Genomic DNA, 16,185 nt, shown 5'->3' with positions numbered 1-16,185 from the left:
GGTCAATTACATTGACATTCGTCTTCTGCTTTCTCCCCATTTCCTCATTCTCAATGGGATTTCCCTACTCTATTCTTGTACTGTGCATCTAAGATGCTGTTTTATTGATGTTAAGAGTGTTTGATGACTAAAGGATAAGGTTTGAGATTTGGAAAGCACCCCATTTTGAATTTTTCCCCTTCTGTATCTTAAAACAAATCATAAATAATCCAAATTAATGAAATCTGATGTTTTCCTGTGTAAATAACATTTGGCTATTTCCCATTTCAGGTGTATTTAGGATCAACAATCGGACAGGAGTCATCACAACAAATAAAACTTTGGATTATGAATCTGTAAAAGATTATGAACTTAGGATCCAGGCAGATTCATTGTTGTTCTTCAGATCAAACCTGAGGGTTCCTTCAAGAAGTAAGTCTAGATGATTACATTTATTATTGTTTCCAACTTAAATTATTATGGACTGGTCACTGGATTGCAATGTCAGTAGTAATGTAGTATGGCTGATAACGTTCAAAATATTTACTTAAAAAGATCAGGTAACTTTTACTGCTTGACAAGTGAGCCACAAAATTTTCATCCTTCCCTCGTGCTAGAGTGACACCAGCTACCATTCGAGGCTAAGCAGAGACACTATCATACACACAGAGATGACCAGAACATGAAGGGATCTGGGGCTGCTTGGTCAATATGTGTATTCATTTGAGAGAATCATCTGAAAAAGAATTAAGCCATTGGCTAGCATCAATAAAGCAGAAAAAGTCAAATTTGACATGAAACATTAACACTCCTTTTGCAGATTCTGTCAGACTTCCTGGATATTTCCAGCTCACTGTTCTTATTTCCGATTTCTAGCATATGCAGTTATTTGCACTCATTTTAGTAAGTCAGTAGTAGTTCTGCAGAGGGAAAAAGCATGTTGCATGATTTGATCTTGCATATTGCTAAGGGCTAAACACTGGAACGAGTGAAATGTCATCTTAACAAGTAGCTACAGAAGTGCAATTCTCTACTGCATTTTAAAGTCTTCCACCTTATTCAAAAGATTTGAAAATGTTAGCCCTCCAAGGATGAAAATATGCAAATGGTAAACAGTCCATGGAATGTTAATATGACTACAACTTCAAGTGAGAAAGGTGTTGTCATGCAGACGATTGAATTTGATACAAGAAACACATTTGGTTAAGTTTTAAAACAAGTGTAGAAATCTCTGTGACATGATCAGAGTTTTGCAATGGCATTTGTTTTGCATGTTTAGCTTTTATGTTTCCAAAGCAACTGTTAGTAAATTTAATAGCTTCAGTTTTTTCTAATTTTTGTGGGAATTTTTTTTTGAGTACAGGATAATATGTTAGTCGAGATGTGAGTGCTATCAGGAAAGCTTTCCCCAAGTATATATCTGTGCTCTTAAGGTAGGTGCAAGTAAAAAATGTTGTGATCACATTGATCTAGGTAGATGGATTAGGATATGGTGTGAAATTGAACAGTTTTGCAACTGAACATATAATGTGTGAATTAAATTGAATACTGATTTATCACAGCTCAGAGTCTGTGAATACAAAAAACAGAAAAAAAGATGTCATTTATAAGATGGAATTTCTTCACAATCTCAGAAGGTCCCTTCAAGGCACTATTTGCTGCCTCTTTATGAACATCTACTCTGTCTTTCTTTGTCATCAATTTTTTTGTTAGTGTCTAATCATTGAAATTCTACTCTTACTCTCAACACATCCCTATCCTGCCTTGGATCCTGACCTAGCAGTTATCACACTTGGCATTTCCCTCCAGAGTTTGCATTTACTACCTTCCATAATCTTATTGTGGATGGTTTTATCAACACCACGGCTTTTTACCTGAGGTCTGGTATGCAGCTGGTGATACCTTTTTCCCTTTTTAAAGGCTCCTTCTACCTTATACCAACTGTCCTGACTAAAGCAGGTTATCAGCATTGCATTGTGACCCATATCACAAAATTGACATTTGGTGTTGCCTGCCCCTTTTATGCACTTCACTGCATTTCTCACCTCTTTTGTTGCATACTTCTGCATTTCTACCTAACCCACTACAGCCTGCAAAACCCTACTCCAAGTTTCTCACCTAGATATCCTTCATTTGGGGATATACCACGGGAATTTTTAAATCCCAGATGCCTGGTCTTTGAATCTCCATTCATCATAATTGATTATCTGCCATCAAGTTCCAATGCCTAATGTTCAGCTTTTGATATACTTGTGCCAAGGAAAACCCTGCTCCCTCTTACTGAAGTCAATTTAGTCACTCAAAAGCAGGCTGGAATACATCAAGTGCTTTGGACCACATTTTTCTGTGTTAAAATTCTTTACTGGATCATCTCAAGATAAAAAAAAACCCTAATGTCTTTACTGTCAAGCATCCCCAAAGACCCTACCCCACTGCTCCTTCAAACCTAACCTCCGGAGGGTATCATTTATTGCTCGGATTGGTAAGCTAAGGAAATGTTCTTGGTGTAATTTTAACCCTGACACATGGGAGTACAGCTCCAAATTACGAAACTAAAATACAGCAGATGTTGAAAAACCAAAATAAACACAGAAAATGCTGAAAATACTAAGCAGGTCTGTTAGCATCTGGGGAGAGAGAGTTTATGGTTGAGATTGCTGAGCTTATCAACCCAATATGTTGGGTGTAATTTATCAAGGATGTGAGGGTTCAGTCAAATGGCTGGAGAGCTGGTTGAGAGATCCACATTGTCATTTCCAAGGAGGGCCAGAAAAATTAACACGGTGATTGGGCAGTGGTAAGATTGTGATGGACACTCACCTCAAATTATGACCCCAGGATTGGCCTTCTCTGACAGATTCTCTTTTCATTGACTTCTGTGAAAGGTTTTCACTGAAAACAAGGATCCATTTGTTAGTCCTTACCATGTGTCTCTCAACATAGCTAACTAGCATAAACTCTTTCAGAATGTTACTACTGGTTTGGATCTTTCATTTGTCTGCACATGAAATATTGAACAGTCATGATTGAACAGTCATGATTTGGAGATGCCGGTGTTGGACTGGGGTGTACAAAGTTAAAAATCACCAGGTTATAGTCCAACAGGTTTAATTGGAAGCACACTAGCTTTCGGAGCGACGCTCCCTCATCAGCTCCACTATCACTCGATTTCGTGTGATTTTTAATATTGAACAGGGCACTATTCTGATGATGCAAATACATGCAAAATGAGCCATAGTTTATAAAATGACATCTATTGAACAACTCTTCATGTTATGTAGCCAGTAGACATTCCTTTGTACACTGTTTAAAAAAAACTGTTAACTAATTATAATAAGATTATTACGATGAGATTGTGGAACACAAAGTCTTACTTTTTTTAAAACTAGTTTGTGTAATTGGAGACATGATTGGGCTGATTGTCCTCCTTTTGTACTATAACAATTCTGATTCTGTTTTAATGAATTCACTGAGATAAGTAACAAGAACCTGTTAAACAAGTGCACTAAGTTTTGATCTACAGTCCATCATCTTTTGTTTCCATGATAACAGCTACAAGGTTCATAGGGAATCACTAATTAATCTCCCTGTGGAGCTCACTACGTATGAGTTCTTTGGCAACAGGTAATGGCCTGCTCAGTTGGAGTCATAACCCGAGTCATTTATAAAGCAGATAGAGTGTCCCCCTGAAGCTCTGGATCTAGAGTCCTGGATTCAAGTCCCACCCATTCCAGAGGTGGGCAATAGTATCTTGAAGCAAGTTGATTAGAAAATTTAGTAATTTTTGTAAAAAGCAAACCCAGTAGTGGAGGGAGTCATATGTCCCAACTGCCTGCCCTTCTTCTGTGGTTACATTTGTGCCCAGGTGTCTTTGGAGAGGGAGCACCCAGTGTCAATTGATGCTGTTGATGCCTTTAGAGAGTGTGGGCACCACGGTGTTTACCATGCTTTATTTCCCCCTCCAGCTCCATTTTGATTTAGTCCCTTCCCTCCCTCCCTACTTCCTCCCACTTTGGATAGTTTGCCCTTAACAAACTATGTGGGCGGCACGGTGGCACAGTGGTTAGCACTGCTGCCTCACAGCGCCAGAGACCCGGGTTCAATTCCCGCCTCAGGCGACTGACTGTGTGAAGTTTGCATGTTCTCCCCGTGTCTGCGTGGGTTTCCTCCGGGTGCTCCGGTTTCCTCCCACAGTCCAAAGATGTGCAGGTCAGGTGAATTGGCCATGCTAAAATTGCCCGTAGTGTTAGGTAAGGGGTAAATGTAGGGGTATGGGTGGGTTGCACTTCAGCGGGTTGGTGTGGACTTGTTGGGCCGAAGGGCCTGTTTTCACACTGTAATCTAATCTAAAAACTTTGCACGTTAATATTGAATTGGCTGCGTAAAGTGATTACTAGTGGTTGTTAAATGGAAAGAAAGCAAAAGTAAAAGTTGCGGTGATTTTGGTGGTGGAAAAGTCATTCAGTTGAATGTGATAGCAATAAAGAGAAAAAGATAAAGTAGACCCAGGAAGTGCTGTTGTGGTAGAGGTAGTGGTAGTGTCCCTACATCTAAGCAAAGAGACCTGGGGTTCAAGATCCAAGTTTCCAGAGGTATGGCATAACATCTCTCTGAAAAAGTTAATTAGAAAATATATATATATAAAAAGAAAGGTCTGTGTAATTGTCTGTTCCATGCTGGAACAAGCTTTGAATACCACAAGTAGTGACTCTGTTTTTGAGTTCAATAATGAATGGTGTTTCCTTCCACTCAAGCTTCCCGAGTTATTACAGTTGCCCCCTCCCATTCCATGTTAACTTGAGGGCCAGACCTTTGAATGGCTTTAAATCTGTTCATATATTGATACACACTCACTACCATCAATCACATTTGCCTACCCTTCTACCCTTCAAACCTGATTGGCTCCAGTAGGTTGGACCTGAACTCTTCACCTTGTTAACATAAAGTTTAAGAATCAGCAACTGATTTACATTTCTTTTACTTAAATAATTGTACAAAGAAAACTTTTCAATTAATTTTCCAAATATGACATCGGATAAAGAAAGGTCCAAATGTTAACCATCTAAGATGTTTTCACTGTAATCAACCAAACCTTTGTTTTGAATTTATTCTCCAATTTTTTTTCAAGACAATACGAAAGGCAAAGATATATTGTGAAAACTGCTTCACTCTTCTAATTTCATCAGAACAGAAACTTAGTGACTAAAAAAAGCAATGTTTCAAGTAGGAAGAAAAATAAATCTCCAAACGGTAATCAGGAGAACAGTAACTTGTCTTCTTTATTGCTCCCTGCTGCCATCGCTCCCAGACATTGTATATAAAGCACCAGCTGAGCCAGCACACTAAATGCCACATGCTGATTTAAGTAGCAAGATTTTAATTATGAGGAATGCACAGCTAGGGGAAAACAGTATCATGCAATACAGCTTGCAATTTGCACCAAGTTTGCACATACCACTGATGCTATTTTTGGCAAAAACAAATTTAATGCTTAACTGATTGGATCCATTATTGCTGCTTTACTCCTACATTCAGAAGATTAAAAAAAAATTAGTTCTTCAACCTTTCCCCTAATGTCAAAGATTTAGACAGCTGTACCATTCCATGCATTGTTGCAGTGAAAGCAGAAAATGCTGGAGAAACTCAGCAGGTCTGGCAGCATCTGTGGAGGAGGAAACAGAGTTGTCATGTTGGATCTAATCTTTGCATTCTTTAAAACTGAGGAGAGGTGGAATGTGCTGGGCTGTACGCAGTTGTAACAAGGTGGAGGGCTAGGTGGAACAAAGGAAAGGTAATGGAAATGTTAGAGGCTGAGTGTTATTAAAGATCAATGATAAAATAGAATAGAGGTATATTACCTCAAATGGAAAAGATAAGTCAACTCCAGCCCTCCCTGGTTGACAAAAGAAATAGAAATTAATATAAAGTGTGCTTGTGCCAAATGGCAGGTAGAAAATATAATTGAGAAGCCAAGAGAAATATTGAGGATTCAGAGGGATGGTAGAAAAACACACAAGAGGAGCAAGAGGAAATTATAAGAAAAGACTGACAGCCAAAGTACAGGGTGTCCCAAAATCTCCTCGAGGCATGTACACAGAATGAAACAGTGGTAAGAGGAGGAGTAGAGCCAATTGAAGACCAGAAAGGGGAATTACAGATGGAAGCAATGGACATGGCTGAAGTGTTGAATCAATACTTTGCATCTGTCTTTACCAAGGGGGAGATGCTACTTAAGATATGGTGACAGAGGAGGAAACTCAATCACTAGGGATATTCAAAATTAATATATAAGGAATATTGGATAGATTGATGGTGCCCCTAGTTGACAAGACTTCAGAACCAGATGAGATGCAGCCAAGGAGTTTGAAAAAAGTGAGAGTGGAGACTGGAGGGTCACTGGCCATAATCTTTCAGACTTGGGGGAGTTACTAGATGACTGGAAAATTGCAAACATTGTGGCCTTGTTCAAGAAAGATTGTAAGAATAAACCCAACAAATACAGACTTGTCAGTTAACTCGGTATTGAAGAAACTCCCGGAAACAATGATTCAGGATAGAATTTGTAGTCATGTGAAATAAAAATTTCCAAGTGACTACGATTAGGAAATGCCAGCATGAATTTCTAAAGGGAAAATTGCGTTTAGCTAATTTGTTGGCGTTTTTTAAAGAGGTAGCAGAAATATTTGACAAAGGTCACGCTCTTGATTGGTATACGTAGACATAAAGATAGTGTTTGCTATAGTGCCACACAACTGAATTGTAAGAAAAATGACAGTTTATAGAATAAAATGAACAATTGCAATGTAAATGCAAACTAGGCTGAGTGTTAGGAAACGGAACCACTGGGTGCTCCAGTTTTTCCCACTGTCCAAAGATGTGCGGGTTAAGTGGATTGGCCATGCTAAATTGCCAATCGTGTCCAGGGATGTGCAAGCTGGGTGGATTAGGCATGGGAAATGCAGGGTTACAGGGATAGGGTGGGGGATGGGTATGGGTTGAATGCTCTTCAGAGAGTCAGTGTGAACTTGATGGGCTGAATAGTTGCTTCCACACTGTAGGGGTTCTATGAAAGTAGCAAGAAGTATACAGCATTGACAGGAGTGGAAATTCAATTTGATGTTTTTCCCCTTCAATAAACCAGAGCCACAAGACGATAACAGTATTTCTGTGCGACCTCAGCTGAGACCAGCTGAATCCATGCTGACGAGGTGAGAAGCAGAGGTCCTTTATGATAAACTTGGCACAGTCACATAGCATAGAGTACACTAACCCATCAAATGTGGTGATGTCACTTTCCTTACTTTTACATATTGGGAAAACATTTCAAAAGCTTGTCAAGATTCAATCATTTGTTAGAAACGTTATTGTGTTAGTACCATGGTTTAAGTTTCTCAACAATTCTACCATTTATCTTTATGCTATAAATTGGTTTCACTCAGCCAAAACATAAATGTACCATTTAGGTAAATTTCCAGTACAGAACAATTGAAAATGATTGTCAATTAAAAACTGGCACACTAAATTTAGGCTTTGTGGATTCAGGTTCAGAAGTTAATTACAGATAAGAAGGTTCATCAGTCCTTCTGAGTTCATTCATCCAGAATTTCTAAATTACCCATTCTAAGCAGAATAAAAACTGACATGATATTGAAAGAAGAAGCTTATTCTCCTTTTTGTCTCAATTTTGTCACTTCCAACACCAGAGGGTGCTCACATTGAGTAGGACATGCATGAATTGAGCAATAAACCTTGAGCTTAGTGCCTGTTTCAAGGGTGTTTTTTGAATGACTGTCACAGATTGCACACAAGGCCTTTTATAGCAGAGGAAGAGGCAAGTCAACCACTACAATAAGAATGTTTTTCTTTTTCACTCACAGGGGCTTGGCATTGCTGGCTGAACCAGAAATTATTCCCATTCTGGTTGCCCTTGGGGAAGAGGTTGCAGTCCATGTGCTATAGGTTGACCTGCAATGCCTTTAGGGAAGGAGTTGCAGGATATTGACTCAACAACACTGAAGAAATAATGAAACATTTCCAAGTCAGGATGGTGTGTGTGTCTTGGAAATGAACGTGCGAGTGGTGGTGTTCCAGTTTTATCTGCTGCCCTTGCCCTTCTACATAGTAGTGGTCACCATTTAGAAGGTGCTGTCTAAGAAACCTTGGTGAATTTCTGCGGTGTACCTTGTAAATGGTGCATACAGCTGCTTACTAAATGTTAGTGATAGAGGGAGTAAGTGTTTGTGCATGTGATTCCAATCAAGCAGGCTGCTTTGTCCTTGATAGTGTCCAGCTTCTTTAGTGTCGTTGGAGCTGCGGTCACCCAGGCAATTGGGGAGTATTCTATCACACTCCTGACTAGTGTCGAAGGGTGTGGCACTAGAAAAGCACATCAGATCAGGCAGCATCTGAGGAGCAGGAGAGTCGCCGTTTCAGGCATAAGGCCTTCACTTTTTGACTCTGACTTTCTAACATCTGCAGTTCTCACTTTCTCGCACGCCTCACTTGTACCTTGTAGGTGGTGGACAGGTTTTGGGGAGTCAGGGGGTGAGTACTCACTGCAGTATTTCTAGCCTCTGACCTGCCCCAGTAGCTACAGTATTTATATGGTGGGTTCAATTTAATTTCTGGTTAATGATTAATGGTAACCCACACAATGTTTTTACTGGGGTTTCAGTGATGCGGTAACACCATTGCATGTCAAAGGAGGATGGTTAGCTTTTCTCTTTTTCTGTCTTGTTGGCAATTGTGTAGTGCAAATGTTACTTCCCTCCCTTGTCGGCCTACATTTGGATATTCTTCAAGCTTGCTGCTTAGATATGGACTTCTTCAGGCCCTGGGGATTTGCAAATGGCCCTGAAACATTGTGCAATCATCAATGAGCAGCCCCACTTCTGATTACATGGTGGAGGGAGGGTCATTGATGAAGCAGCTGAAAAGTAATGGGCCTAGCACCCTAGGAACTCCAACAATAAGGTTCTGGAGCTGAGATGATTGATCTCCAGTGACCACAGTGATCTCCCTATGTGCTCAGTATGACACTTACCAACAGAAAGTTTTCCCCTGGTCCCCACTAATTCCAGTTTTGCTAAGCCTCCTTCATGCCACACACTGTTAACAACTGCCTTGATGTCACCTTATCCTCTGGAATTTAGCTGTTCTGTCCAAGTTTGAAGTAAGCCTATAATGAGGCCAGAAGATGAATGACCTTGGCAGGACCCAAACTGGGTATCAGAGAGCAGATTATCACTTAAGGCATGAATTTTCTTTATATGGCTGTCCTCCCAATCCACATGGACCTGAATTAGGAATGTCACCCCTTTGAGCAGGAATCCCCAAGGCACTGGCAGTCATTTCTTTTCTGAGAGTCATTTAGGCCTAAAAAAGTCCTAAAATTCAGTTCTGGGGAAGAGTCTATGCCTGTGGAGTAATGATTTCTGTAAATAATCCAACCTGAAATGAATGCACTCTGGATGCACAACACCTACCTGCTCCCTAAGTATATAATGCTGAGGAAAATCAGCACTTACATGTCAGAGCACTGATTGGGAACTGATTTGTCTACTGTCCTGAGGTTGCTTTCGAGGCAATGTTTGTGAGGTCTCGGTCTAAGGTGAAGATAAAGCTAAACTTTTATTTTAAACACTTATTTGCATCTAGTTAAATATGTACATTACATTCTACACAATATCCAAGTTAGAACTGTTTTAGCAGAGTCCTTTCACCATATGCTATGATCATGGCAGCATCAATGACAAGGCACCCTATGTACACGTTCGGGTGTTAGCCCTTACCTCTACAATTTGCACTAAATCCAAGAGAAATTTGTGTGAGAGAGTGGCTCAGTGTTTAGCACTGCTGCCTTACAACACCAGGGACCCAGGTTCAATTCCACTCTCAGGTGACTCTCTGTGTGAAATTTGCACGTTCTTCCTGTATCTGTGTGGTGTTCCCTCCCACAGTCCAAAGTTGTGTAGACAGGTAGATTGGCCATGCTAAATTGCCAGGGATGTGTAGGCTAGTTCAGTTATCTATGGGAAATGTAGAGTTATAGGGATAGTGTAGTGGGGTGGGTCTGGATGGGACTGTGGGTCTGTGGACTTGATGGGCCAAATGGCCTGCTTCCACAGTGCAGGGACTCTGAAATTAGTCTCATTGAATTACCTATCCCATTTCTTCCCTTCACACTTTCTCTTCTTTTTCCAGTTTTGTTGTAAATTATTAGGGAGGATATTCTATTTATTAGGTAATTTTCTGATGACACTTCAACATATGAAACCATTGGGAATATAAGTCAACTGTGTTTGATGTCTGTGTGTACTTCCAAATATTTGTAGCAAATCGAGATCAGTTAAATCTGGTTTGATGCAAAGAATGAAATGCTAAGGAAGGCCCTACAGAACCAATTTCCAGACTTTTGGAGTTCCAGTTTTCTGATTTACCCTGGATATGGAATTCCAATGGAATCAATGCTTCATGCAAACTCTTTTCACTCAAAGTTATGATTTTCAGGAATTAAACCTTAACTTTATTGATGATATCTTATGCACTACTCTATTCAGTAGGTTCTATAACTGATGACCTTATAAATCACCAAAATATTAAAGAAAATTACAGACACTTTTGAGAACATTGTAAAAGCTTTTAATAGTGACTGTAACTTGAGGACAGATAGAACTCTTGAACAAGCAAGATTTACAGGATGAGTTCGACTTCCTGGAGAATCCATAGACAATTTTATATGGGACTTTTACAGATTAGTTGAATTTGTGAATAAAGAGTCTTGCATCAGAATTCATAAGAGACAAGGGCAGCACGGTGGCACAGTGGTTAGCACTGCTGCCTCACAGCGCCAGAGACCCGGGTTCAATTCCCACCTCAGGTGACTGACTGTCTGGAGATTGCACATTCTCTCCGTGTTTGTGTGGGTTTCCTCCCACAGTCCAAAAATGTGTAGATTAGGTGAATTGGCCATGCTAAATTGCCTGTAGTGTTAGGTGAAGGGGTAAATGTAGGGAATGGGTCTGGGTGGTTTGCGGGTTGGTGTGGACTTGTTGGGCCGAAGGGCCTGTAACTAATCTAATCATTTGTGGAGATGTCCATATGTTGGTGAGTTTATTTAACAGTGTGGAGTTTGCACATTCTCCCCGTGTCTGCATGGGTTTCCTCCCACAGTCCAAAAATGTGCAGGTTAGATGAATTGGCCATGCTAAATTGCCCGTAGTATTAGGTGAAGGGGTGAAATGTAGGGGAATGAGTCTGGGTGGGTTGTGCTTCAGCAGGTTGGTGTGGACTTGTTGGGCTGAAGGGCCAGTTTCTACACTGTAAGTAATCTAATCTAATCTAATTGTGATCAGAACTTTCAGAGTCTTGATTAAACCTTCTTTGGTCCAGGAAAACTTAACTTTAGAAGAAGATTCCATATTGTCTTGAAAGCAAAAACCTGAAAAATCACAGATGATCCCTGAGAGGCAAGAACAATCTTACCATAGCAGACCAACAGAATTTCTTAAGGTGCAACTACTCTAAACAGTCACATGCCAACCCAACACTCAAAGTTAGCAAAGCATCAAAGTCAGTGACATACTGTGAACACAAATTCTTCACAGATAAAGAGAAGTTCAAACTACGATTTAAAAAAAGGTGTTGCAGTTCTGAAACAAAAAGGGTCACTTCCAAAGGGTGTGCAGAAGTCAGAAACAGTTCCAGAACAGCTGAAGCACTAGTGGGTACACAGGTAAAGAGTCTATACAGTTAATCACCCACCTCCATTTGAAAATACATCTCTATTGGAGGAGATACCAAGGGGTAATAGGAGATCCAATACTACCAACTGTGACTGTACTTATTTTGTCAACAGACATCTTGCTCAATTTGTTTGATAAAGGGGTGAATTTATCTTCTGTCTTATTGGATGGAATATCTTGAATTTACCGTCAATAAACCTATGTGTATGCGGTAAACAATGCAATTAAAGGAATGTGATGATTGTCACGAAAGCATAAAAATTACGATACTTTCATGAATGTGTTCATCAGCCAGGACCAACAAAGCTCACCTTTGAGTAAGAATGCCTTTAAGCCCTCATCATGGTATTTTTAATTGTTATGGTTCAACAGTTCACAAGAAAACCAGCATCAAAACCACCAAGAAAACATAATCAATTGAGAGACTTTGTAGGCCTTCCAAGTTTAAGAGCTGAACCTAAAAAGATATCCCAACCAGCAGGAGTCACTTATTTTGGGGATGGTGATTATTCACTCTATCAGTATTGAAAAAGCTGCAGATTTCAAAAGGCTACAGAAATGTTTCCATTTCTGACACCACTGAAGAACCCTCAGAGGATAGCTGTTTTCGAGATGCGAGAGACATCACACATATACTGGTTTGAAAATTAAGCAGGACAATCGACCTGAGATCATTGGTGAAATTTCAGCAAACCAATCCGGACAGCATGATAGTCTGCTGCATATGGTCTTGACACAGAACAGTCAATACCATTAATAATATTGGTATGGAAAATATCTACTGCACCCAGGCGAAAGGACACACAGCATGAAGACATCTGAAACTTTCAAACTGGTGACAGCTTTCAGTCACATGATCAGCACATGGCGGTAAAGATGAAGCTACTTCCTTCATTTGCACAACTGTCTTCCGTGAAGGATATCCATGAAACCAAAGGTCCGCTAGTTAAGGTAATGGACCAATGGACCACCAAAACTCATCAACTAAGTCCTCAATGAAAGATACATGAGATCAACAATCCTCAAGCCATTGACCTACCCAATCTTCCAAGTCTGAAACAAATAAGTTCTGGAAGTGCTATGAAACCTCCAGATTACTTAAATTTATGAAGCTAGAGACTTGGGGGTGGGGGAAGGTTAAAAGGCGTAGTGCTAAATATATTACAGTTGTCTACATCATTGTCTATATGATTAATGGAGAGGATAAAGATTGGGAGTGATGGGTTGATAGTGTGTACAATTTGTAAGACAACGGATTTGAAATCTATCAGCTATGCTGAAATCCCACTTCTACTGATATAGCACAGTGATTAGATGGAACAGCCATCAGTTTTGAGCAGTTTGAGTTAATTGGGCACTAACACAGTCTCCTGCTGGAGACATGTGGCTTGTCTATCACCCATTAGCAATAGTTGATATGCCTAACATAGATCGTTATATGAACAGATCCTTTGGTTCACCATATCTGCACTGACCATGATGCTATTCCAAGCTAATCACATCTACCTGCATATTGTCCATATCCCTCTATTCCCTGTCTGTTCCTGCATCTGTCTAAATGCCTCTTAAACATTGCTATTGTATCTGCTTCTACCATTTTGCTGAGCAATGCATTCCAGGCACCTACCACCTTCTGTATAAACACTTGTTTCGCATGTCTCCTTTAAACTTTTCCCCTCTCACCTTACACCAATGCCCCTTGTATTTGATGTTTCCACCCTGGGAAAACCTCTCTAGCTGTCCAACTTTAAGTACTTCTACCAGGTCCCTTCTCGGTGTTTGATGATCTAGTGAAAAAGATCCAAGTTTATCCAAATCAGGACAGATCCTGATAAATCTCTTTTGCACCCTCTCCAAAGCCTCAACATCCTTCCTATAATGTGATGACCAGAACTGCACACAATACTCCAAACGTGGCCTCACTAAAGTTGTATACAGCTGCAAGATGACTTGCTGATTTTTATACTCAGTGCCCCGATCAATGAAGCTTAGCATGCCGTATGGCTTCTTTACCACCTTATCCATTTGTTTTGCCACTTTTAGGGATCTATGGACTCACACCCCAAAATTCCTTTGTATATTAATCCTCCTAAGGACCCTGTCATTTAATGTATACTTTCCTTTTATATGTACAGTCTCAAAATGCAGCACATCGCACTTGTCCTCATAATTAACTAAGAACTAATATAACCTGTATATAATTACTGAGCTGTAATAAACTATATCCTGTTATCAAAGATTTTGTGGTGCAGTCCCTTCTACTAAAGAGCTCCATAATTTAGCATAACAAAGAGGATTGGTGGCAACACTCTACCCTACCACAAGCTGCCATTGGCTGGTACCCAAGCATCACGTCATATTATAGCAAAGTGGCAGTGATGGCTTTCTCATCACTATTGTAACAATTCAGATTTGGCATTAACAAAGAGAAGGAAAGGTTTGGAGCGATATGGACCAAGTGCTGGCAAATAGGACTAGATTAATTTAGGACATCTGTTGGCATGGGCGAGTTGGACCAAAGAGTCTGTTTCCAGGCTGTACGTCTCTATGACTCTATGAATATGACATCATCATACTAGGTATTAAGGGCCTTGGTAACCACCAACAAGATTTCAGGGCAGGAGTGGAATCAGTGGGGACTTTAGAAAATTCTGGTAGGCACTCTTTTCAGTTGTGGGAATCTGCTCTGTTAAAGTGATACTGGGGGCAAATTATCATAACAGAAGACTTCACCATTAATTGGAAGTCCCAACCTTAAACTCATTACCCACAAATTTCGCTGTGGGGAATGGGGTGTATTTTGCACATGTGCAGTTCCTGGAGGCAGCTATACATGTGAAAATGCCGGTGACTTCAAACAGATTTGACTTTCATTAGTGGTATGTTCAAAATACGACTCGTAGGTGTTCGATGTTAGAACATAAAGGTCTAAAGTTACTGAAGTTATTTGGAGAGGCACGGTGCCCTTTGGGAGAGGTCCAGCTACCCCTTTTGGGAAGTTAAAGTGCCTTATGGGAGATGTCAAGTACTGTTTCACAAAGGTCAGGTTCCCTTCGGGTGAGGTTAAAAATCCTTTGGGATTTTTAAAAGTAATCATGAGTATGTATATTATTGAACTTAATAAAGCTCTCATTGCATTTAAAACCTCAAGCTCTTCAATTTTTTGTTTTAAAAATCTCTAAAGTTATAAAACTCTGAAACAACTCGAAAGTTTTCATTTTAGTTTCCATTTTAGCATTGTGCTGTATGACTGATTTCACAACCAATCAGTATCGCAATAAGGGACTTGTAGGTTCACAGTTTGATTGACAGCTCCAAGAATTTTTTTTTAAAATCGTCATCAATAGACACTTGGAATTTCACATTATTTAATTTCAAATGGTTCCTTAAGAGTGCCCATGGTGGCTTTGGGTTAGAATGGAGTGGGATGGGGCAGCACGGTGGATCAGTGGTTAGCAATGCTGCCTCACAGTGCCAGGAACTCAGGTTGGACTCCAGCCTCAGGCAACTGTCAGTGTGGAGTTTCCACATTCCTCTGGTGTTCTGGTTTTTCCCACAGTCCAAAGATGTGAAGTTAGGTGGATTGACCATGGTAAATTACCCATAGTGTCCAGGGACGTGCAAGCTCGGTGGAGTAGCATTAGGAAATGCGAGGTTACAGGGATGGGTCTGGGTGGGGTTCTTTTCAGAGGATTGGTGCAGGCCTGATGGGCTGAATGGCCTGTTTCCACACTGTAATGATTTTATGAGTATTTAAGAGGAAAGGGGTGTGGTCATAGGTTGTCATGAGCTAGCAATAAGTTGGTATCAGGTTGATAAAAGACCACAGGGATGGTTGGGTAGAGGGACATAGATTAACATGGAGGGTATAGTGAGGTGGGTAAAAGGTCATCAATTGACAGAGTAGCTTTGAAGGGGTGTACATGTCAAGAGCTGCTACATGTGGAATGTGGAGTTTGTGGGGTGAGTGGGTTTGAGCAGTAAGTGTTAGAATGCTGTTTTCTGTTCATGTGCTCTTTTACAACTGAAACAAAGTCCCAGATTGCCAAGATTAACACAGCCCACCTCCACAACCGATAGGGAGAAAGTGAGCACTGCAGATGCTGGAGATCAGAGTCGAGAGTATGGTACTGGAAAAGCACAGCAGGTCAGGCAACATCCGAGGAGCAGGAGAATCAACATTTCAGGTTTCAGCCCTTCATCAGGAAATCCTTCATCAGGCCCATGTCTGCCTCTGTTCAGAGGCAGTGGGCCCAGCTCCTAATAACATCCGACTCTCCAGAATGAAAATAAGAAAATCTATATGAAAACCTGGCCCCTTGTCACACATGCTTATCTATGAAGGCAACCTAGCATCCACAGAAAGCACAATATCAACTGAGTCAAACTGAACAGCATTCATTACTGCATCCATCTCTGTTCCTTTCTTGGGCCAGAAGCCATTCTTTTTGTGAGGAGTTCC

General features: G+C 40.5%; 1 protein-coding gene across 9 annotated transcripts in view; it reads left to right on the top strand.

Annotated features, from left to right (window-relative positions):
- The window catches only part of pcdh15b (protocadherin-related 15b), a 1,538,224-nt gene that overhangs the window by 1,410,362 nt on the left and 111,677 nt on the right, over positions 1–16,185 (top strand). For all 9 annotated transcript variants that reach the window (XM_087999065.1, XM_087999066.1, XM_087999064.1 and 6 more), the window contains one exon: positions 271–411. In XM_087999065.1, the coding sequence (XP_087855191.1) occupies positions 271–411 (141 nt within the window). The remainder of the gene's footprint in view (positions 1–270; positions 412–16,185) is intronic.

Source organism: Chiloscyllium plagiosum, unplaced genomic scaffold, assembly GCF_037043375.1.
Source record: "Chiloscyllium plagiosum isolate Xiang-an unplaced genomic scaffold, Cpla_swu_hap1 HiC_scaffold_22, whole genome shotgun sequence".
Lineage (NCBI taxonomy): Eukaryota > Metazoa > Chordata > Chondrichthyes > Orectolobiformes > Hemiscylliidae > Chiloscyllium > Chiloscyllium plagiosum.
The sequence above is the reverse complement of the archived record's forward strand: the minus strand, read 5'-3'. Positions and strand labels throughout refer to the sequence as shown.